Source organism: Natrix helvetica (genome assembly GCF_964273705.1).
Source record: "Natrix helvetica genome assembly, chromosome: 1".
NCBI lineage: Eukaryota > Metazoa > Chordata > Lepidosauria > Squamata > Natricidae > Natrix > Natrix helvetica.
The window spans coordinates 189465543-189489897 of record NC_138548.1 but is presented as its reverse complement, the minus strand read 5'-3'; the positions used below and the strand labels follow the sequence as shown (position 1 = coordinate 189489897).

Here is a 24355-nt window from a genome sequence, read left to right as displayed (position 1 = left end):
TCCCCCTGGATTATTGCAATGGGTGGTCAACCCTAGCCGACTATGGGAAGAGATCGCAATGGACTTCATCATAGAGCTCCCAGACAGCGGTGGTAATAAAGTAATTTGGACAGTCATTGACTTATTTTCCAAGCAAGCCCATTTCATCGCTTGCTCAGGACTTGCAAAGAAACTAGCAAAAACACATTTACCACCTGCACAGATCGTGGAGTTCAGTTCACCACCAAGTTCTGGAGAGTTCCTGAGGTCCATTGGTCCACAAGGACTTAGTTCAGCTTTTCATCTGAGCACAAATGGGGCAGCAGAAAAAGCCAATGCGATGGTGGAGCAATATATCCGTTATGTGGATTACCAGCAAGACAACTGGTCGGATTTGCTATCTTTTGCTGAAGTTGCGTACAACACTGCTGTCTACAGCAGCACTGGATTAACTCCTTTTCAAGTTACCAGTGGCATGGAATTTGTTCCCATGCCTACACTGCTCAGAGACCCTCCCTTCCATGTCTTTGAATGGATGGACACTTAAAAAGGGATGGGAAAATATGAAAAAAGCTCTGGTGGAAGCAGCAGAAGAAACAAACTGATAAACACCACTCGCTCCAACCCCCTTTCCATGTGGAGGATAAAGTTTTCTTGTCTATCAGGTACAAATTATAAAGTTAAGGATGCCTAGCAAGAAATTAGGCCCAAAATTTCTAGGGCCATTCCCAATAGTGAAAATAATTAACCCAGTTATGGTTCAGCTCAGTCTGCCCAGAATTCTAGAGAAAATTCACCCAGTCTTTCATTGCAGCTTACTGAAGCCAGTGATTGGGTCCAACCAGCCTCCCCCTCCTATAGTAGTGATAGAAGGAGAAACACATTACAAAGTGAAGAAAAGTTTAGACTCTAGGTTGTATAGAGGTCGTTTGCAATATTTAGTGCATTGGAAGAGGTACCCTTTGTCCGACGCTACTTGGGTGAAACGTTGGACTGTAAAAGCTGATAGGTTAGTATAACAATTCCATGATAAATTTCCCAATAAGCCAAAGGGCCCTCTTGGTGTGGGGGAGAGAGGCGGTTAGTTATGCTTATGTTAACCCCCACATTATTCTCTTTTCAGGAAACGCTTTTCTTCTGAGGAGAGGCTGCCTGTCAGGCCTGCAGCCATATTCCTTTTGGATCTTTGGCCAGCCACACTTTCTATTACTCTATTATGCCTTTTCTATTGTGGGAAAATAGGAGGGGGGATTGTACGGAGTTAGATGCTACGTAGCCAAAGTAAAATTCCTTTCTAGAAATCCAAGGTCATCCTTTGTTTCTGCACCTCTGCACCTGATCGGAACTGGATGGGTGGAACTGCCAGCTTGGCAGTGGAAGATTGGACCAAGTGATGGACTTGTGGGTGTGGGTGCAAGATCGTGAACTTTCAATTGGGTGGGGGAAACCAGGAAGCTTTCAGATTAGGATTTTCCCAGATGTTCCAACACAGCTCTCTTAATAAACTGGAACTTTGAGCAATACTTTGCCTTGGACTCTGATTTAATTTTGGATGCTATTTGGAACCCTGACAGCAGCAGGTGCAGGGGGAAGGGCAGGAGCAACCAGCTGGTTTGGGCACATGGGGCAGCAGGGCCACAGATGGTGGCTCTGCTGGGCGCTGCCGGGGTGAAACAGCAGAGCCCTTGCTTGGGCACCGCCAGGCTGGGTTTTTGGTCTGCAAGGTGTGGCCAGGAGGAGGAGGAAGGCATGGCTGGCTGGCTGGCTGGATGCTGCCTGAAGCATGAGGCTGGCAAGAGGAGGAGGAGCTTCTGCTGCCTCTGCAGGCAGATCGTTCACACTGGCAAAGGTTGGTCCAAAACGGGGCAGCACAGCACATGCACAGTGGATGTGTGCATGTGCGGTCCAGGGTGTGTGTGCACATGCGCAGGGCTGCACATTGCATTATGGGTGCCAGCACGTGGGAGTGCTGGAGCGCGCGCACACACACACTTTCAGCATGCAACAACAAAAAGGTTCTCCATCACTGCCTTATTACATTCCCCAAGAGTTTTATTCATTCATCCTAGTTGAGATCTACATACCACTCCAAGTTTGCATATACAAAGCATTGCAAATCTTAAATTCTGTGTGCTGAACAGAAATATCCAGACTACCTACTCATTGTATTAGGATATTTTAACAGAGCTAACCCAAGCAAAGAGCTGCCAAGATACATTCAGCATGTCAACTGTCTCACAAGAGGCAAGAATATTTTAGAACCATTGCTAGTCTACATTACTCTTCTCCTTCTTGCTTCAAATGTTCTACTATCATTCTGGTGCCCAAGAAACCTTCCATCAAGGAGTTGAATGATTACAAACCAGTTGCACTGACATCTGTTGTCATGAAAATCTTCAAAAGTTTAGTGCTGGCCCATCTGAAAAGCCACCACAGATAGGCTGCTGGACAATTTGCACAGTAGGCAATTTGCAATTTGCCTACTGTGCAAATAGGTTGGCAGATAATGATGTCAATAAGGCATTGCACTACGTCTTAACATCTTGAATCACTAAAGACCTACAGTGCATTCAGAAAGATACTGAAGAATACACAGGACTGATATTTGTGGCATCCTATTTGGTATCTTTCTCCAGTTTGTTGAAAGCCATAAGTGGGCACTCTGAGTACAATTGAGAAACAGCTACACTATATAGAGTGCATTCAGAAAGTATTCAGACCCCCTTCACTTTTGTCAATTTTGTTATGCTGCAGCCTGATTCTAGAGTTATTGAAATGTGTTTTTTTCTCATTAATCTACACTCAGTACCACATAATAACAAAGTGAAAACAAAAATTTAGAAATATCTTTAAATTTATTAAAAAGAAAAAACTGAAATATCACATTGGCATAAGTATTCAGACCTTTCACTCAGTAATTTGTTGAAGCACCTTTGGCAACAATTATAGCTCAAGTCTTTTTGCCTATGACGTAACAAGCTTTGCACACTTGGATTGGGGGATTTTCCTCCATACTTCCTCTCAAGCTCAGTCAGGTCGAGTGGCAACTGTGATTGGACAGCCATTTTCAGGTCCCTCCAATGATATTCAACAGGGTTCAAGTCAGGGCTCTGGCTGGGTCATTCTAGGAATTCAGAGTTGTCCCTAAGCCTGTGCAATCTTGGTTGTGTACTTATGATCATTGTCATGTTGGAAAGTGAACGTTCAGCCCAATATGAGGTCCTGGGTGCTGTGTAGCAGGTTTTCATTGAAGATATATCTATACTTTGCCCCATTTAACTTTCCTTCAACCCTGACCAGTCTCCCAATATCTACTGGATTGGATTGGATTGGATTTATTAGATTTATATGCCGCCCTAATCCCAAGGACTCAGGGCGGCGTACAGCATTAAAAAACACATAGTACAAAAGTTAAAGGAAATTAGAAACAGTCCAAAAAACAAACCCAATTTATATAACACTCATATTTAAAAAATTAAATAAAATTAACAGGCCAGGCCGGCTTGCTGGAAAAGCCAACTTTTTAGGGTGCGTCGGAAGGACCGGAGGTCAGGGATTATGCAAAGCTCCGGGGGCAGCTCATTCCAGAAAAACACTACACAACATGATGCTGCCACCATCATGCTTCACTTTTGGGATGACATTGGGCAGATGATGAGAGGTGCCTGGTTTCCTCCAGACATAACATTTAGAATTGAGGCCAAACAGTTCAATCTTGGTTTCATCAGACCACAGAATTTTGTTCCTCACCATCTGAGAGTCTTTCAGGTGCTTTATTGAAAAGTCCAAGTGGGTTTTCATGTGTTTTTGCTTTGAGGAGAAGCTTCTATCTAGCATTCTGCCATAAAACCCAGATCGGGAAACGGTTTCCTCCCAAAGAGACAGATTAAATATAATACGAGAACCATAATAGACATTTTAGAATATTAAGAAACACACCCGGAGAAACAAACTGCACTGGTTTTCCTTGATGTCCAAAAGGCATTTGACAATGTAAATTGGAAATTTATAACATTACAATTAGAAAACATGAAATTCTGAGAAAAGCTTGTAAAAATGACAGGAAAAATTTATAGTATCCAAACAGCCGAAGTCCTTTTAAACGGGGATACAACAGAAAAAAAATGAGATAATGAAGGGAGTAAGGCAAGGATGTTCTCTTTCTCCATTCCTGTTTATCTTAACATAAGAAACACTTCTCAATAAAACCAGGAAGGATCGTATAAAATCGAAGCTTTTGCCGACGACCTAGTGTTCATTTTGGAAGACCCTCTGGAATCCGGCTCTAAATTAATTAAAAAGATAGAATAATTTAGAGAGGTGGCAGGCTTAAAAATCAACAAAAGCGAAACAAAAATAGTAACAAAAAACATGACAAAAAAACAAGAGTGTGAATTGGAAACTATGACTAAAATGCAAATAGTCAAGAAAGATCTAGGGATCTGGGTATCGGCAAAATGCTCTTCAATCAAGGAGGATAATTACAACAAACTAATAACACAAATAAAAAGGGACTTAGATAACTGAAAAAATCTGCAATTGTCACTCATGGGACACATAGCCACGATAGAAATGAATATACTCCCAAGAATTCTATTTTTATTCCAAGTAGCACCAATAAACCCAGGTAAATTATTCTTCCAAGAACTAAATAAATTAACATCTAAATTTATATGGCAAGGAAAAAAGCCAAGGATTAAATTAAAACCATTGCAAGATAGGAAGGAAAGGAGAGGTTTAGCACTCCTGGATTGGGAACTATATTTCCAGGCAGCATCACTATTATGGCTTAAGTAGTGTATTGAATTGAAAACAAGAGAATTTTGATGCTAGAAGGGCATGACCTGCAAGTGGGATGCACACATTCATGTGGGATAGGAAAAACAAAACTTGTAAGTATTTTCAAAGACATTTAATTAGAAATGTGTTGCTACAAAATTGGCAAAAAACAAAAAAAGCCCACTATATCAAAATCCCAAATTGGCTATCTCCAATAGAAGCAATGAAACAACCAAATTTTATAGACATAGATAAATCAATAAGATACAAAGATCTAATAAGTGAGCAGGGGAATTTGAAAACAATACAAGAATTAATGGATCAAGGTATGAAGGTAGACTGGCTTACATATATTCAAATTAAATCCAGATACAATAGTGACATCAAAACATACAAATTATAATTGGAACAACAGGAATTAGACAAAAGACTTCAAAATACGGAGAAGAAAATGATTGGAAGAATATATAAATTTTTGTTGAAATATAAAATGGAGGAGGAAGTTGTCAAGGAAACTATGGTAAGATGGGCAAAAAATTTCGGCTACAATATTGAATTGGAAAGATGGGAAAAATTTTGGGGAACAAATTTGAAATTGAATATGTCTGTGACATATAAGGAAAACCAGTATAAAATGTTTTACAGATGGTACTTGCCGCCCGCGAGACTCATGAAAATATCTTCAAACGTATCTCCGATGTGCTGGAAGTGTGACAAATCTTATGGGACTTACTATCACACATAGTGGACATGCGAGGTGGCTAAAAATTCTGGGTTAAAATTAAAAACTGGTTGGAAGATATAACATGGAACCACATAGATTGGAAACCGGAGACATTTCTATTAGGTTTAACCGCAACAAATTAAATTAAAATTCTGTTTTTGCTTTGTATTTAAGGTATAGATTAATAAGGAAAAAAATGAATTTCAACAACAACAACAATCAGGATGCAGCAAATTGACAAAAGTGAAGGAGTCTGAATACTTTCTGAATGCACTGTATGTAAGGGTCCTTTTTGTAAACTTTATAGCTTGGCATTCAACATCATCGTTCCAGAAATCCTCCTCTCTAAACTGATACAGCTAGCTGTGCTTGGCCACACTTGTAGATAGATCATAAGCTTTCTAACTAAGAGGAAACAGCAGATGAAGCTAGGCAAAATCATACTGAATATTCATTCAATTAGCACAGGAGCCCCCCAGGACAGTTTGCTCTCAATTACTCTTCTTTGTCTATGCCAATGACTGCATCCTGAAAGATACCTCTGTTAAAGTACTGAAGTTTGCAGATGATACAACAATCATTGATCTCATTCGAGATGATGATGACTCTTCATATAGACGAGAGGTAGATCAACTTACTCTGTGTTGCAGCTGGAACAATCTGGAACAGAACACTCTTAAAACTGTAGAGATGATAGTAGATTTTAGAAGCAGTTCTATTATTGGTCTCCTATTCCCCAGACCCTTCCCCAGATGCCTCTCTGGATGTCAATTCAGAGAAGGATGAGCTGGTCAATGGCTCTGAGGCAGAGGCTGTGAGTCCAAGTGTAGGGGAGTGGTTGATGGGAGGGAAACTGGACAAGCAGTTTCAAATCACTGAGAATGATTTGGCTGAAGCAAAGCTGCAGGCTTCAAGTGGGGAAAACATGCAACTGCAGCTATTCAGTGATGAGGAAGAGGAACTGCCTTGTGCACCTGATCCGAAAACATGCAGGGCAGAGAAAAGGTAGGAGTAGCAAAGTTCATCCTGACTTGTGAGGAGGAAGCCTCGTCCCTTCTAACGGGATGCACCAGAAGCTGGCTATTTAGCACAGCAGACAGATGGAGATTATGCTGGAAACTACATGTTCATTTTCTAGCTTTGTGTTTCCTGGTTGTTGTGATTCCTGCCTTGCTTTAGACTGACACTGTGCCTTGATCTTAGATTGTGCCTTGTGTTGTATTGTGGATTTATCTTGTTTGGGAAACTTTCAAGTGTGAGTGAATAGTGTGGATATTTCAAGTGTGGAATATTGGCCATTGGTCTGTGGATTAGCATTGGTCTGCTTTTGGCTGGATTAATTGAGACAATCTTGGATGAAGGGTATTAATAAACCCACTAAACCACCATTATGTGTGCATATAAGTGAGCGAGAAAGCACCTATTCTATCACCTCTTACAATATTAGACAACATAGTATCAACAGTAGAGATCCTCAGGTTTCTGGGTTCTTTTATCTCTCAGGATTTGAAATGGACACCTGTTGTGGCCCAGGAGCCGTTGGAGTTGCCACCAGACTCCGACAATGAGGGTCCCTCTGAGTCGGCTCAGGAGGATGTGGAGGACCCTGGACAGGGTTCCGACTCTGAGCAGGGTGCAGAGAGGCTGGTTGGCCACCAGGAGGCGCCTGAGGCATGGAGCAATGGTGAAAGCCAAAGGAAAGGGGCTCCTGATGTCATGCCTTGGAGCAGTGGGGAGGAGTCACAGGACAGTGAGTCAGACATCAGCAGTGAGCTATTAGATGCTCGTTACCAGCGTGCTACCCGGCGTAAGGAGCAATTGAGCAGTTACAGGAGGTAATTGCTCTCAGCTGCTGATAATTGGACTCCTCTCCAGACTATAAAGGGACTGCTTGTGGACACACCCTTTGCAGGAATCAACTGATCATTGGAGTTGGAGAAGCTCAGATCTGTGTCGTACTTTGGCAGGCTGGATTGCTGCCAATCTGTTCCCTGGACCTTGGCAGGCAGGAGTGCTGCTAAGGTGATTATCTGGAGCTTGGTAGCTGGACTGCTGCCAAGGGGTGTCGCTGTAGCTGGATTGCTGCCCAGAGTGCTATCTTGACCTTGGCAGGCTGGATTGCTGCCAAGGTGGAACCTGTATGTCAATAAACATCTGGAAGAGACTTTATCTCGGAGTGACTTGGTATACCAGAGCGGGGGGGGGGGGGTCAGGACAGACACCTAACATTAGAACCATCATTAAAAAGGCACAACAAAGAATGCTATTTCTGCATCAACTCAGAAAGCTCAAGATAGTTCAAGAATCTCTGATACAGTAGAAAAATCATTGAGTCTGTCATTTGTATCTTAACTTTCTGGTTTGGCACAGCAATCAAACAGGACAGATACAGACTTCAAGGGATAGTTATGACTGCTGTCATGGCTGACGTACCCCAAGCCAAGCTTTGGAAAGCTGACAGCCTGACATTAGCAACAGGAAAGAGAATATGATTGGAATGCACTGAGAAGATGGGGGTGGGAGAAGGGAAACCTAAGCATGCCGGCTGAGAAATGAGAAACAAGCATCTGCTAGCCAAGATCATCCAACAGAATGCAAAGAAGAAAAGCCCACAAAACCAAAGGCATGTTACCTTCAAAATACCAGCAGTTAATTGGACATTTTCTGATAAGAAGGGGGATGGCCAGGGAAAAGGGAATGTTAATTGCATTGTCTGTGTGCAAAAGCACCAGAACCAGCTTTGCTGAACTTCTTTAAACATTTAAGCTCCAGTAAAGTATACTCTGCACAAAACAATGGTCCAGTTGTTTTTCTTTGCTGGGTAAATGCATGGGATGGTTGACATCTGCAACCAGCCTGCCTTCCATTGAGGACCTGCATACTGCATGAACCAGAAAAAAGGGCTAAGAAAATATCTATAGACCCTCACATCCTGGACATAAACTGTTTCAACTTCTCCCCTCAGGACATTGCTACAGGGCATTGCATGCCAAAACTAGACACAAAGACAGCCCCCCCCCCCCCCCGCATCCCTGCACACCATCTCTCTGCTTAGGCCTAAAGGTATTTACCATTTCTGTTTTAGGCCTAAATATATTTATCCATGTAGTAGGCTGTATTGCTATTATCCTTCTCATTTCTCATTCTCTCTCATCTTCTCATCTTTCCTACTATCTTCTCCTATTGGTATCATGATTTATCATGTTGTTTGTATCTTATGATTAATGATTATATGATTTATGATCTATGAACTATCACTTTGTTGTTTGATTGAGAACTTATGCATTGGAGACAAATTCTTTGTGTGTCCACTTGGCCAATAAAGAATTCTATTCTATTAATCATACTTGGCCAATGAAGGATTCTATTTTTATTTCTGTTCATTCCTATTGAAATTTTTAACTGTTTTCTTTGTTAAGCCACCTCATTTCAATATATCAAAATGTTTCTTAAACTGTGATGCTCAGAATTGGATTTTGTATAATATTTGAGAAGAGTGCATAAACTATGGAACTATTACATGATGTCCAGATTTAATTAGGAGAATAACACCTCTTAATATTTTATTTGCTTGATCTATTTGTCATGGAAAAAAACTATAGTCTGTGCAGTAGTACCCCTGTGCAGATGTTATGAATTTGTCCTTACTTCTGCTTCTAAATCTTAATTAAGTTTCATGTGGGTCCTGCTGATGTGAAAGGGGCATCTGAATGAAGAAATAAAATCAACATTTGACATGTTTCATTTTTTAATTATAATTTTATTAATAATATGAAAATATAAATACAAATGAAAATGAAAGTGCTGGGAAAATTGGGAGGTAAAGGGGAAAAGAAAAAGGAAAGCATTGACTTCTCTTTTTAGTGCAGTAGAATAACATTACAGCCTCAGATTTTTACTTTTGCATACCTAATATGTACTAGCCATTTCTATAACAACAAACTTATCTAAAATCAGCAAAACCCAAAATCAAAGTTTCATTTTTTTCCATCTGAAGCATAAAATCCAGAAGCGGTTTTCAAGTAGAAACAAAGTTGAATGTATTCTTTCCTTTGATTAGAGCAGTTAATTTAGCTGTATCTGTTAGTTCCATCAGTTTTTCCAGTTATTCATCCATTATTTCATAAACAAAATGATCCAATGTGAAAAATAATAATGCTCCTCATTAACCAAAGGGATATCTAGGACCAATTATTTCAATTATCAATCAATTTGATCAACAAACAGCTCAAAACATTGGAACCATTGGAACTACTGTCTGTCACATGGTCAAGTACAACTTTGGCCTGTATGGAAATAACTAAATAGATTGTGTGCCATGATAGGAACATCAATGTACAATCTAAGAAAATGGGGCTTCCCTACAGAAGATACTCTGTGTGAATGTGGAGAAGAATCCATCTCCCATATGCTATAGTACATATAATGTCCTTCAACATGTACAGAGGAAGACCTCATGCTGGCAAGAGAAAATGCTGCCAATATGGCCTGATATTGGGTGAATATCATTTAGTTTTAATCCTATTAATTTTGCATACTATTTACACGTGCTTATACTTTTATGACCTGTTTTATAACTATTTTATTTGCTCAGTAGTCACAAGACATTTGTGCCTATCTGTCTGAAAAAAGTTATAACACCATGTTTAAAACTGTTGAGTTCCAACAAAGCATTTCTTCTGTCTTCTCCATTTAAGACTAAATATCTTACTATGATAAAAGACCTAGTCCTTAAATGGGGAAGACAGAAATGTATTTTCCTAAATGCTGGGAAAGAGAGGGCCAAATTTACCTCCATAGAGAATGCATTCTGTAGACTGGGAATTACAGAGATGAAGGTACCTCATACGGACTTCTGTAGATAGGGCTATTTTTTCGAAGTTCTTTCTTGCTGATCCAAATACATGCACAGGTTTATAGCATGAGAGGCAGTCCCACAAATAATCAGACCTTAAGTCATTCAGCAACCAGAAAGTCCCCGTACACTTATAATTGGGATCAGAATTTCTGTTTCTAAGCAAGGCAGTTAAATTAGTCACACCCAATTTTAAGACTATTTTGCTACAGTTGTTAAGTGAATTACACAGTAATTACTGTATTTTTCAGAGTATAAGACGCACCAGAGTATAAGACACACCAAGATTTTGAAGAGGCAAATTAAAAAAAAAGTTTTTGCACTATGCAGACATCCCCAAAATGGTCTGTTTTTCACGAAAATGCCCCCCTCTTTTTAAAAAAAGCCATGAATAGCCTTTAGGAGGCTTGTAGAGTGCTCCTGGGGGCTGGTGGGGGGCAAAATTGAGCAACAAACAGCTCATTTTTCGCTCATTTCTTCCCTCCCCAGCCCCCAGGAGCACTCTGAAAGCCTCCTAAAGGCTATGCATGGCCATTTTGAAGTGTGCAGGGTTTTGGGAGGCAAAAAATGCTGTATTCAGTGTATAAGGTGCAGCCAGATTTTCAGCCTCTTTTTTGAGGGAAAAAGATGCGTCTTATACTCCAAAAACTACGGTAAATGCATCTGATGCCCCCCTCAAAACTTTGCTTATTGGAAGCCATCTAGGAAGGTTACAAATGGCAAATGTCCATTGTAAATACATGCCAGTTGTCAAGTGTTCGAATTTTGATCATGTGACTGTAGGTATGTTGCAACAGTTGCATCTGCAAGGACTAGTTGTAAGTCATTTTAATTAGTTAGTGGAGTGACTTGCGTCCAGAGGTTGTAGGTGCTTTGTGCCTGAAAGGTGTCAAGAAGAGATAACCATTTGTCTGGAAAGGTATAGGGCCATGATGCCAAACCTATGGCACGCATGAAGGTGAGCCAGAGGAGGGCACACACGCAATCGCCAGCTGCTTTTCTGGTTTCTGATGCGTGCATGTGTGCCAGCCAGCACACATGCACGTATCACGTGCACTGGAGTGCCAGAAACCCAAAAACCAGCTGGCACTCTTCCTTGGGGAGGGCAATTCCATCCGTCAGTCCCCAAGCTTCTCCTTACCAATTCCATCTTGCCTTAATTTATATTTCTTTTTGGTAATGGACTGGTTTAATCTTACAAAATTGTATAAAAATTAGGGAAAGGTTGAAGAGAGGAGGTGAATGACAGAAAGAAAGAAAAAGGAAGAAAAGTTATTATACAGTGACTTAGATTACCAAGCTCACTAAAGCAAGTTAAAACAGAGAAAAAATTAAAAATCAAGTTTCAGGGGACAAAAGAATTTTAGAAGTGCTTGTCAACAGCAAGAAGATGGAAGCCTAGAAAACAGTTTATCACCAGGTCACCAATTCTCCATGCATTCTGAATTTTAACAGCAACCATCTATTCCACACAAAAAGAGTTACATCAGAACACTATATGGCAGGGTGAGAACCCACTGTAGTACCCAGTAAGTGGAACAGCTAGAGAGCAGGTACCAACATGAACAATTTAGGAAGAACGGGTACCCACAATAATTTGTTACAAGATGATTGCAGTGGGGAGAGAAAGAAGAAACAAGGTACAAGACCAACCACATGGCATACCCTGCCATACATCAAAACTATTTCAGAAACTGTAGAACACAACTTCTGAGATCTGCAAGTAGACACTGCACATTATCCAGAGGCTACCATACGAGGACAAATTATGCATTATAAAGATCGCTTGGAGATGGGAGACACTTCCAATATAATCTACTGAATCCCCTGCATGGATTGCCTGTCTCTATGTAGGACAGATGGGGAAGAACGCTAGCGAGCAGTCAGACAAGGAGACCTGAACTCATTGGTAACCTCACACCGTAATGAACAACTACATACATTCAATTTTGCAGCTATTAAGATTGTTGGATGAGCCCTCCTAGAAGACGAAACCATAAGAGGTAGTGAAAAAGGTGATAATACACAAGATATGAGGGAGGGAGGGGCTGTGGCTCCACCAGAGGACAGGGGGGAGGGAGCAATATTGAAAAGGCTCAGGTCACAAAAATAAATGTATTTGAAATATTATTGTAATTGTTGATATATTAGAAAGTGGTAAAAGAGATGATTGAACATATGGTTGATACAATGTATAACAAGATGCTGTTTTTGCTTATCTTTTATTTTTTGTTTTCCTTTCTGTAAAAGTTGTGAGATTTGGAGAGATTTCTACTTTTAGCACAATGTACCTGCCAAAAATTTTTGTATATCCACCTACCCTTCCCTATAAATGTTTAAAAACCAATAAAATTCTTTTGGAAAAAAAAAGATTGTTGGATGAGCAGGCATAAAAACAGCCAGGGAAGTGATTGAAGCTAGGGAAATGGGCACCTCGTTAATCAACAGGAGTGCTGATTTATCACCATCTTATCAAATATTTACAGGCACAAAAAAAATATGACTTAATAGCCGGTTATCAACAGCCTAATCAACATCTAAAAAGCCACATACGATAGGCACCACATAAATACCACACAGACAATAGCCCAAACATAAATTCTGCTAGAAATAAGTTCCCTGAAGATGGGCTCCAGAAATGAGTCTGAAAGCTTGGAAGACAAAGCCTCTGGCCCTGGTGGCCAACCCAGAGTAGATTCTGCAACATTATCCTGGGACACATATATTCATCTTTAGTCATGGAAAATATTGGTTGTCTATTTTATAAACTATCACATTTACTGTATTTCAGTTTTTTAAAGCAAAAGATGATTATAACATTCTTCTCCTAGTCATAAAGGACATATAACAGTATAACATGCTACACTTTCACTCTCTTTCCTTCCTTCCATTTGTTAAATTTAGATCTGATTTTCTTTTTTAAAAGCTATATAGTAACTCCTTCCCTTCACTTTATTATAACTTTCTTTCTGTCATTCAGCTCTCTTCAACTGCTTTCTAATTTTCATAAAATTCTGTCCAGTTTTCATTATAAGAATATACACAGTCAATGTTGTTCGTTCCTTAAAATGATGAACGTAATTTACCATTTCAGAAGGACATATTTAATAACTAATAGATTTAAGATCAGATAAAGCCAATGTTTTAGTTTAGAAAAATTATAATTACTAGAGTGTAGAAGCAGGTAGATGGTTATCACTATACTTAACATACCTTTTGCATAATTTTTGTCCACTGAATTAGCTGCTAATTAACTGCTCAACTGTTGATCAAACCGACTGAAGCCAAAAAAATCCTCTAGAAGTATTACCGTTTCCCCGAAAATAAGACATGCCTTGCTAATAATAAGCCCAATCAAGCTTTTTAGAACATGTGCCATAATAAGCCCTCCCCTGAAAATAAACCCGCCCCCAACTATTTAAGCCCATGCACAACCAGTCCCCGCCATTACCACTGTACCACCTACCGGTACAGCTTGCGGGGCAAAAAGAGGGCTCGCTGCAAAAACAGCAGCAGGCAAAGCAAAGTGCTTCCATCCCCCGTCCTTCCCTCCCATGCAAAAAGAGCCTGCCGCAAAAAGAGCAGCAGGCCAGCAATGCAATCACCCCCTTCCGCCTGTTCCTTCTTGTGCAAAAAAACACCACCCACCCCACTCCAATGGTAAAGGCAGCCTGCCTGGTTCCCTTCCCCGCTGCCCCTTTAGCGAGGAGTGGCAGGTGAGGGGGGGAGAAGCGAGGCGTGCCTCTTACCTTTCCAGGTCCATTGTGTTCTTCGCCCTTTTGTCCATGGAAGCCCCTGGTAAAAAAAAACCTTCTCGCGACTTCAAGAAGTTTGATTGAACTCGCGAGGTTTTTTTTTTAAAACCAGCGGCTTCCCTGGACACAATGGCGAGGAACGCGATGCAGCTGGAAAGGTAAAAAGCACGCCTTGCTTCTCACCTGCCCCAGAAAATAATAAGCCCTCCCCCTATAATAAGCCCAAGGCCATATTTTGTGTGGCAAATGAAAATAAGACCCTGTCTTATTTTCGGGGGAACACGGTGGGCATTCCATTTTCTTTTTAAACTTATATATGCTCTTCACCCACCCACCCCTTTTATATAAGTATTGAATAAAATAGTAATAAAAGAAAACTGAACTATTTAAATAATGAATTACCTCAAACAGATTTCCCCTGTCTCAGTTATATTTGGATGCCAGATTCTTGTCAAACATTTTACCCTTGGAGGCTGTCAAAGAATAAAACAGAGATTACAGAGATTACATATATGAAAGGTAAATTGCTCCTTCTCTATCTCCCTATCTTCTATTCTATGCATTGTGCTCAGCTCCATGAAGATACATAAAAGACAGACAATGACTACCCCTACCCCTTCTAACATTTTTTCTTAATTTTCTACTTAGCTATAAAAATCGAGTATTGGGCAAACCATGCATTAATAACAAAATAATAATAAAGGTTTACATATATCAAATTAGAAACATTTTAATGTCTTTCACTTGAGCTAACTCATACAGTATTATTAGGAAACTAAATGATATGATGGATACAAATCAAGTTAGCACTGGGCTCAGTTCTGATTAGGGTGATCTGATTTCTGACTTCTTTAAACATAGTATCTATTCCCTCAAAGCTTAGTTAAAACTTATTTTAGAAGTTTGGAAAAAATGGAAATATATTTTGCCTCCTTACTTTTCTTCTGTACCTTCATTCCTAAATCATCCTTTTTTTAAAGCAAGGGATAGTTCTGTTTAATATAAGGAATGGGAAGATACAGAAATTTATAGCAGAATTGTAATTACTACTGTGTTATATATGATTTTCATAAGATTCATCAGAAACTCTGAACAAAAAAGTTGGCCATGTCATTGAATATGGTAATTTGTACCAATAGGAATACACTTGCTAACAAAATCTAGAAGAGCTACAATTTATATTGTCTAATTTCAGCAGTGTCTATTCTAAACCTTTGGGTTATCTTCATAATCAGTTTTGATGACTTGATAAAATAAATTTAACAAGTATTCTGTACTGCAATGTAAAAAACCCAAATTATCTTCGGGGGGATGTGTTAAGATTAAGATTACAATTAAACAGAAGCTTTGGTTTTAATTACAAATAAATGAAGTAGATGAATATACCGTATTTATTTGAGTATAACGCGCAAAATTTTGTACCAAAAAAAGGAATCAAAGTGTGGGTGCGCGTTATAAACGAGGGCTGGGGTGGGGTGGCAGTGGCGGCCGGTCCATTGAGGGCGCAGGCGAATTGTAAATTGTAAATTTCCGGACTGCAGCCTCGATCCCGGCCTCAGGCGCCGCCGCGCCGTGCTCAATAGTCGCAACTCAGCTGCCTGCCCCCTTTCCCCTCCTTTGTCTCCCAGCCGAGGCGGCCCACCGCCGAGTTGCGACTATTGCCGCCGCTGCTGCCACCGTTCACAGGACCCGCGAAGAGGGTGAGAGGCGGGTCCTGTGAACAGCGGCAGCAGCGGCGGCAATTGTCGCAACTCAGCTGCCTGCCGCCATTCCCCTCCTTTGTCTCCCAGCCGGGGCGGCCCGCCGCCGAGTTGCGACTATTGCTGCCGCTGCTGCCGTTCACAGGATCCGCGAATAGGGTGAGAGGCAGGTCCTGTGAACGGCGGCAGCAGCAGCGGCAATAGTCATGGCCGCACGTGTTCAACAACGTTTTTTTGTCAATTACAATGCTTGGTGTGAAACAAAATTTTATACCGATTTTTAATCGAAAATTAGGGGTGCGCGTTATACACGTGTGCACGTTATACTCGAATAAATACGGTATTTGTATACATTTTAATGGGCTTAAGTGACCAACTGTTGATTGTGAAGGAATGAAGGTACTTGACTCACTTGATATTAAGATGTAACTTCTGATCAGCTCTTTTGCACAAATCCTACTATTGGTTTAATATCTATATTCCTTAACATACATAAATTGATACAACAGAAGAAACTGATTCAACTGATTTAAAGGAACTGATTTCATTCCTGCTGTTTGTCTGAAAAATTAACGTAAGAGTTTGGAAAACCCTGCAATGAAGGATAAATTTATTGAATTAGGATCATTCATGCTTTTTCATAATAAAGTTTGTACAAATGTTATTCCATGCTAAAAATATAGATGTTTTAAATGTTTGTATTTGTCTTTAAAATCACAAAAGTATTAATAATTAATTTTGAATTAAAATATTTATAATTTACAAATAATTTTATGATTTTTCTTCCCATCCCTTTTTAAATTTATTTATTTTCATAGAACACAAACCAAAAGAAAAAGGGAAAGAAATAAGTGTGAAAAAATTTAAATGAGGGAAAAAATTAAATATTATGAACGCCTTCCAAGCTTTTCAACAGATAATTAAAATTTTATTTTCCCTATTCCCCCTGAGATGCAATACAAGTCTCTTCAGCCTCTCATTTAATCCACATATTTCTTAATCTTCAGATCCATAAATCATAGAACCTAGAATAATAGGGTTGGAAGGAAACTTGGAGGTCTTACTTTTCTGTGAAATTCTTATTTTTGAAGATCATTTTATTTTTATTTAGCAAGGACATTCAGAAAAAAAAGGTTTTTCTCTGATGAAATCACTTTTGCCATTTCTGTAAATTCTGATTTCTTCACTACCCATTCCTCCACTGCTGTGATTATTTTTCTCCTTTTCTCACTTACTTTTTCTTTGGTCTTGTTTTATTACATTTAATAAACTGTACCTTTATTTTAGTTTTACCCTGAAGTTCTGTTTTTTAATAAAAAGTTTAAAGGTAATCCAACAAAGCAATATGATCTGGGTTTTTTTTTTTATATATAAAAATGAACAAATTTGTATAGGAAACGAAAATGTTTATAGAATGCAAAACTTTAAACTCTCAGTTGTAAGATACCTACAGTGATCAACATTTCTTTCATTTATATTCAACATCTACATGAAGTCACCAGGTGAAGTTATCCATCAACACAGGGTCAAGTATCACCTGTCCACTCTTGACACCCAACTTTGAGTGAATGAAGTGATGGTGTCCAAAATACTTTAAGGCTGATATACCAGAGGTACACGTTAAGGTTTAATACTAATAAGGCACGAAGGTTCAAAGTTCATAAACCCACCGGCTTAGAACAGATCTCATCTTCAGTTCTAAACAAAGAAATATTCCACATCTAGAATTGTTGTGTAACTTGGGGATCCTCCTGAGCTACAGCAGTTGCTTAATGAACAAATGGCAAATATTTTGCACCTTGTACAAAATTACAGTATTTTTCGGAGTATAAGACACACCTTTTTTCCTCAAAAAAAGAGGCTGAAAATCTGGGTGCGTCTTACACATCAAAGACAGCATTTTTTTGCCTCCTGAAGCGCCGTCCCTTCACCAAAATGGCCGTGCATACCCTTATGGAGGCTTTCAGGGAGCTCCTGGAGGCTGGGGAGGGCAGAAATGAGCAAAAAATGGGCCGTTTCTTGTCCCCACCAGCCCCCAGCAGCACTCTATAAGTCTCCATAAGGTTATGCATGCAATTTTTTTGACAAAAACCGGGCCCATTTTGGCGAAAAAAGGCCCGTTGCTTTGCTCTTTTTTGCCCACCTCCACCCACCAGGAGCACTCTGCAAGCCCCTCCAAGGCTATTCATGCCTTTTATTTGAAAAAAAACAGGCCCGTTTTTGCAAAAAACGAGCCCTTTTGGGGAGGTTTGCAGAGTGCAAAAAAATTGTTTTCCCCTCTTGGATAGCTCTTTAGTTAGAGTGATTGATGAGAATTACATTGATCAAGTGCTGTGCCAGCACAAAAAAGTCTTAGGTGCTGCAGGTTGTCAGCGATTTCCTTCTCCAGCACATGGATAAATACACCTGGAAACATCTACCTACCTACCTACCTACCTACCTACTGTATTTCTCTCTCTCTCTCTCTCTCTCTCTATCTATCCCTCTACCTACCTACCTACCTACTCTCTCTCCCTACCTACCTGCTGTATTTCTCTCTCTCTCCCTCTCTATCCCTCTATCTACCTACCTACTTTTGATATTAATTTGCCTCTTCAAAACCTTGGTGCGTCTTATACTCCGGTGCGTCTTATACTCCGAAAAATATGATATAATCTTTCCTAGAATGGGGGGGCACTAAACACGGTGAGTCATGAATCACCTCTTGCTTTTACTTTACATAGAAGTGTCTCTGAATAGCATGTAGAAGCTATTACTGATCGAGAATGCAGCAACCCAATTAGTTATAGACATGCTTCAGTACACCCATATAATACTTTTATAATTTGAAAACTGCACTGGCTCCTTTTTGACTTCTAGGTGCAACTCAAGGTGCTGGTTTAAAGCCCTTCATGGTTTAGAAATAAATATCTTTTCAGATGGCTGCAAATAACTGAATGGAACTTTTTTCTTGGCTTTTAGAAAAAGATTTAACATGTGTCTACTTTTTTTTTTAGCCATAGGGGGAAATATTATAACTTTTATCTCTTGTGAAAAATGTTATTTTAAATTTTAGATCACTGACTGCGATATTCCCAGTTTTTCATTCTGAATCCCCCTTATCCCTAAGGATTTGCTTAGTTATTAGTGTTTACACTGCTATGATGTTTATTTTGAATCTGAATTATATTTAATTATATTTAAAAAATCAAACTAATCTCTCCTATATCTTCCCAGTAATTTTCTTTCTCACTGACATAAAATAACAGGGTCGGAAGGATCCTTGGAGGTCTTCTAGTCCAACCTCCAGCTCAAGCAGGAAACCCTTTACCATTGTAGAGGAATTGTTGCTCAACCTCTTCTGGAGATTTTCAAGTGGAGCACCCATAATATCTGGAGGCAAACCATGCCACTGATTCTCACTGTCAGAAAATTTATCCTTAATCCCTAGATTGGATCTCTTTTTAAACTTCTATCTGTTACTCTTTCTCCTGTCCTCAGGTCCTTTGAAGAATAGGTAAATCCCCTCTTCTCTGTGACACACCCTCAAGACATTTGAAGACTGCTAACATATCATCCCTAGTCTTTCTCTTTGTTGGACTGAACATATCTAGTTCCCACAATCATTCATTGTATAGTTTAGCCTCCAGACCTCTTATCATATTTGTAGATTCTCAAAACGTTTTTGATATTGTGGGGACCAGAATTGGACAGAGTCAGGGCCATCTTAACAGCATTATTGGCCCCAGGCAAAGCAGTGTACTGGGTCCTCTATGACAATTACTAGGAATAAAAATATAAATGGTCAATAAAATTAAACATTTATTTGCATATTAGTATTAATTTAAAAATGCAGTAAAATGTAATAAATATGTTGCTATATTTATATGATACAAGGTGCACTGAACGGTTAACATACACAGATTAGCATGGGTTCCCTAGGTCCATGTGTTAAGAAAACCCTGGACACAGTATTTCAAGTGTGGTCTCATCAGTGCAGTATAAAGAGATACTATCACTTCATGTGATCTTGAAACTTTCTCTCAAATGATGCAGCTTAGGACTGAATTGGCCTTTTTTGGCAGCTGTAGAATATTGCAGGCTTATGCTTAAGTGGTTGTCCATTAGGACACTTAGATCTTTCTCACAGTCCCTACTGATGAGCCAGATACCTGTGAATTTGAATTATGAATCATTCATTCTGGGATGTGTCATATGGCATGTGAAAAGGCTCAGATTTCATTGCTTAAGTGATTTCATCTTGCTGTATCTATAGCTTTTTATTGGATTCAAAAAATGAATGCACTTTAACTTCAGGATGAATTTTCCTATTGTCCCAGCACAGGTGGAAGTTAAACATGTTTGGGCATTATTAGGCAGAACATTTAACTTTTATTTATTTTTTCTCTCATGAGAAATTGACACACTTAAGCAATACTTATTTTAAAACCGCCAACAAGGACATACTAGGATCATTAATCTTAATGATCAAGTAATAACATCTTTAAAACTTTTGAGATTTTATAATTTATGAACAACACTGAATGGTATTAAAAATACTTGATATATATATTGTTTGGTTTCAATGTCCTTCCAGCTCCTGCAATTCTAGAAACACTGTGAGTGTTGGAAAAGACTTCTGAAAGTAAATGGACTTTAATTATTGCAAAAAAAAGAGAGATATTTTGGACTAGAGATTTGGAGTACCCAAATTATTTGATCAATAGCTTAAGTAATATTTGACAACTTTTTAATGAGCCCAAACCACATTTAGTTTAGGGGAGAAATCAATGTTTTGTAAGGCAGGATTTGGTAGCATCCAGAAAAGATGAGTTACACTACTACTATATTCTGAAGACCTCATTTACAAAAAGTATCAATGTTTTTATATATTTATCTTATTCATCTCATACAGCAACTTTTCCAATAATATGAAAAATATCCCTGAAAAACAACAGTCTTTAAGGAAACCCTTAAAAGACTACTTCCGCTAATCCATATAAATACAGTACTGAAAAAATATATTTCAAGTCAGCAGCCCACGACATTTTGGGCACCAGGGACAGGTTCCGTGGAGGGTGTTTTTTCCATGGCTTGGGGGTGTGTGGTTTCACTTGCTGCCTGGATCCTGTGTGTGTGCAGATGGGGCTTCACTCGCTTGCACTTGTTCATGACTTGCCGTGAACTGATGCTGGCCCATGACCTGGGGGTTGGGGACCCCTGCTTCAAGTCTTCCAAGTAAACATATAGCAAACCTATCATGTATCTGCAAAACAGTAGGGATAATAGAGAGGAAAAGCCAACATTTGGGCAATATACATGAACTAACAGAGCTCCTCTGAACAAGTCCACATGAGCTCCAGCGAAGTGAGGAAGCCTGCAGAATATAAAGTGGAGCACCAGGAGGCCCAGAAGAAAACACTATGTTCAAAGCCCTAAATGAAGCCTGTTGAATCTACGTGTTCTCCTGAGTGCTTCTGGGAGAGTGCAAGAATGGGTTGTTTCGTCTGTTCTGTTAGAAACCGAGCTGTCAACTTTGTGGCCACACCCCGTCGTCAACTTCTCTGACCCAGTTTTGGCTTGGTCTATGCTTAGACCAGACGTGTCAACCATCAGGACTATCATATTTCAGAATAGTGGATTTGCAAATGGCAGCGGCTCACTGCGTACTTTCTTTCAACTTTCCAGGCTTTGGCTGTCAAAAGCACTCACAAGATCGATTTCTGCGATGCTTCGCTTCATGGCACCCTAGCTCAGCTAGAAATTCAATTTAAAAGTGATTAACGCTGCCTGGGTTCCCGGTCCTTTTTAAAAAGGCGCCACTGCCTCAAACGCAATTGCGAGAGCCTCTGTAGAGGCACAGAGTCCCTGTCTAGTCTAGGCTAGGCATATCCATTCTTTTCTTTGAGGCACAGAGTCCCTGCCTAGTTTTGGCTAGGCACACCTGTTTGTTGAGGCATGTTAAATCGCAGCAGTTTCGCCCCCCCCCCCCCCGCCTGACGCTATAGCTTCACACCCTGCTTGCCTAGAAAGGCTTGGAGTCCCTGCCTAGTCTCGGCCAGGTATGCCCACATAGCAGGCAGATAGCAGCAGCAGCATGCTTATTTAGAGCAAAATGGAGGACAGGGCTGCAGAACAGGGGGACAGGCTCTGCTCCTTGAAAGATCTTTTTGGTCTGTGGAAACCTCAGATTCCAGGAAGGCAAAGTCGAGGTCTAAGGCCTCTAGCAGTAAAGGGCATTCCAAGGCTTCTGAAAAAGATGCCAGCAGAAGGCAAAAAGCTTTAGAAAAACAATTTTTTAGGGGTGAGAGGCAGCTGTAGAAGCTGCAACTTCCCAACATTTTCAGGCTGAGCAGTTGTCTCACTCAGGGGATGTAATTCCACAGGCTTGGTCACCAGAGGGAACAAGTGAGCACTCTTTTCACTTGTCTTCTCAAGCCTGCAATGCAGCTGAAGTAAACCTCTTTTTCTGCCCAGCAACAAGTGAGGCCCGTTCCAGAGGCTACCTTTACACCTACTGCAGCTGGACTTCACCAAGAGGACTCTTTAATATCTTCCTTGCCTTATTGATTTCCCAGGCTATTTCTCAGTGTGCTACTGTTGCACTGCAGCAATCTCTTACACAGATAGCCATGCCTTCTAAGCCATCTACCAGCCTCCAACAGGGTCCTCAGTTAGCAGGAGCCCAGTTCCACTGGCATGGGACACAATCTCACAACTCCTCTTCTGATAGTAAGGATTCACTTTTTTATGATGAGGGCCAAAGTGATGCAGATCTATCAGAGGATGAGGGTTTAACCCCAGATATTCAGGCCTTTACCGGGCTGTTTTCCCCTGCGACCTTTAAATCACTTTTGCATAAAGCAAATATGACATCTGGCATGGGAGCTGATCCCACTCCAAGATCCTTGGGCCTCAGTGGTCCAGTGAACACCTTTTCTCTGAGCCAGCCATGGAACAGGACGACATTCCTGCACCATAACTCTTTGAATATGTAGGCACAACCAGGTTAATTTCCGACCCCAAGCGGAAATGGTGGACGTTTTTACAATTTGCCTCCCAACCTGGCCGATGCTCTTGAGATACCTAAGGTAGGTGATCCTGTGGTGTTCTTCGTCTCTTCCTCCCTTGTGTCAGGAGACATAGCAGAAGGACTCAAGGCCAAGGATAAAAAGGTGGAATTAACCAATCTTCAGCCTGGGCGATCAAAGTGGCCTCTGCAGCTTCATTTTTTAATCAGACCTTGCTGCTTTGGCTTTGCCAGATACAACAGAGAATTCCACATGAGGCCAGGCTCCAACAGAACCTCAATAAATTAATTGAAGCTACTCAATTCTCGGTGGATGCCATTCTGAATGCGAAAAAGTATGCCTCCAGAGCTCTTTCACCCTCCATTACATCTAGGAGGATGCTTTGGCTTCGTCACTGGCAGGCCAATTCCAAAGCCAAATGGAGGCTAGCCTCTGCCCCCTACACAGGTGGCATGCTATTTGGGGAGGCCCTAGATTCGATCCTTATTGAAAATAAGGACAAAAGGAAGGTTTTCCATCATCGTTTAGGCGGGCAGATCAACATCCCTTACCATACTACCACAAGCCTTACTTTTGGCCATTGAAGTGGCATTTCCCCAGCACCAGAGGTTCTTCCCTCAGAGGTTTGAATGCGAGCCAGCTAGAGCAGGGTTTCACAACCAGTCCAGACAACAACTCCAGGCCAAATGACCCTTTCAGGGAGCAGTAGGTCACTCCTTTTGTAGATCAAGATGACTCCAACACCAATCCTCCCATAGGCAGCCGGTTAGCTCTATTTGCAGTCCAAAGGGAGATGACAACAACAGACAATTGGGTACTCAACAGAGTGAGGCTAAGCCTCAGTCTGGAATTTCTTTCCATACCCCTGAATTTCGTTGTTCTTGTCACTGTGTTAATTTGTTTGCCAACTTGAGCTTATATTCTGAGTTATACTGTAGAAATGTTTTCTTATCTGACAAAGATTTACTGCGCATGTTTCATAATACATCATACATTCTTCACACATTCTTGTACTTTCCTTCTGATCTTCCGTTTGCCTGCCGGAGGAGGTGGGCAACAATTGCTCTTGCCAAAATGTAAGAATTAGATAGTAAGATTTATTTTATTTCCCAAGTTTGTTTTCATTAGAACTTGTTCTCGGGTTTTATTTACTGCTTATTGAGAGATATGCTTCTTGGAAGGGCTGACGATCTGCACCTCGTTAATTGAAGGTGGGGGGAAACTTCCTCCCCTTCACAAATTGGTAGCAGAGGATGGTTTCTTAATTTACAGCCTTTTTCCTTGTTAAGCTATCTCCAAGAGATAAGCGACTAGCTTAATTAGAGAGAATGATTTACGATCGACTCAGGGCCGATTAAGCCACTTTTTAACAATGCCAAAAAAGAAAAAGAAGAAAAGCAGAGATGAAGCACATCTCTGACACAGAGGTGGAGGATTTTTCACGCTGGCTTCCAAGTCTCCGAACTTCAGCAACCGGTCCGAGAGGAGAATCTGCCATGGGAGAAACATCTCACAAAGATAGAGCTGCTTTTGAAGATGAAGCAAACAGACCG

At 40.3% G+C, this 24355-nt stretch overlaps 1 protein-coding gene and 1 long non-coding RNA gene across 7 annotated transcripts in view; both read right to left on the bottom strand.

Annotated features, from left to right (window-relative positions):
* LOC309399414 overlaps positions 1-24355 on the bottom strand; it is a 241580-nt gene that overhangs the window by 58480 nt on the left and 158745 nt on the right. The window lies entirely within an intron of this gene.
* The window catches only part of UBE2F (ubiquitin conjugating enzyme E2 F (putative)), a 163096-nt gene that overhangs the window by 57861 nt on the left and 80880 nt on the right, over positions 1-24355 (bottom strand). For all 6 annotated transcript variants that reach the window (XR_014176513.1, XM_081967146.1, XM_081967145.1 and 3 more), the window contains exon 6: positions 14495-14565. Coding sequence is in view for 5 of the 6 variants with exons in the window: in XM_081967146.1 (XP_081823272.1) it covers positions 14495-14565 (71 nt within the window). In the remaining variant the exon portion in view is untranslated. The remainder of the gene's footprint in view (positions 1-14494; positions 14566-24355) is intronic.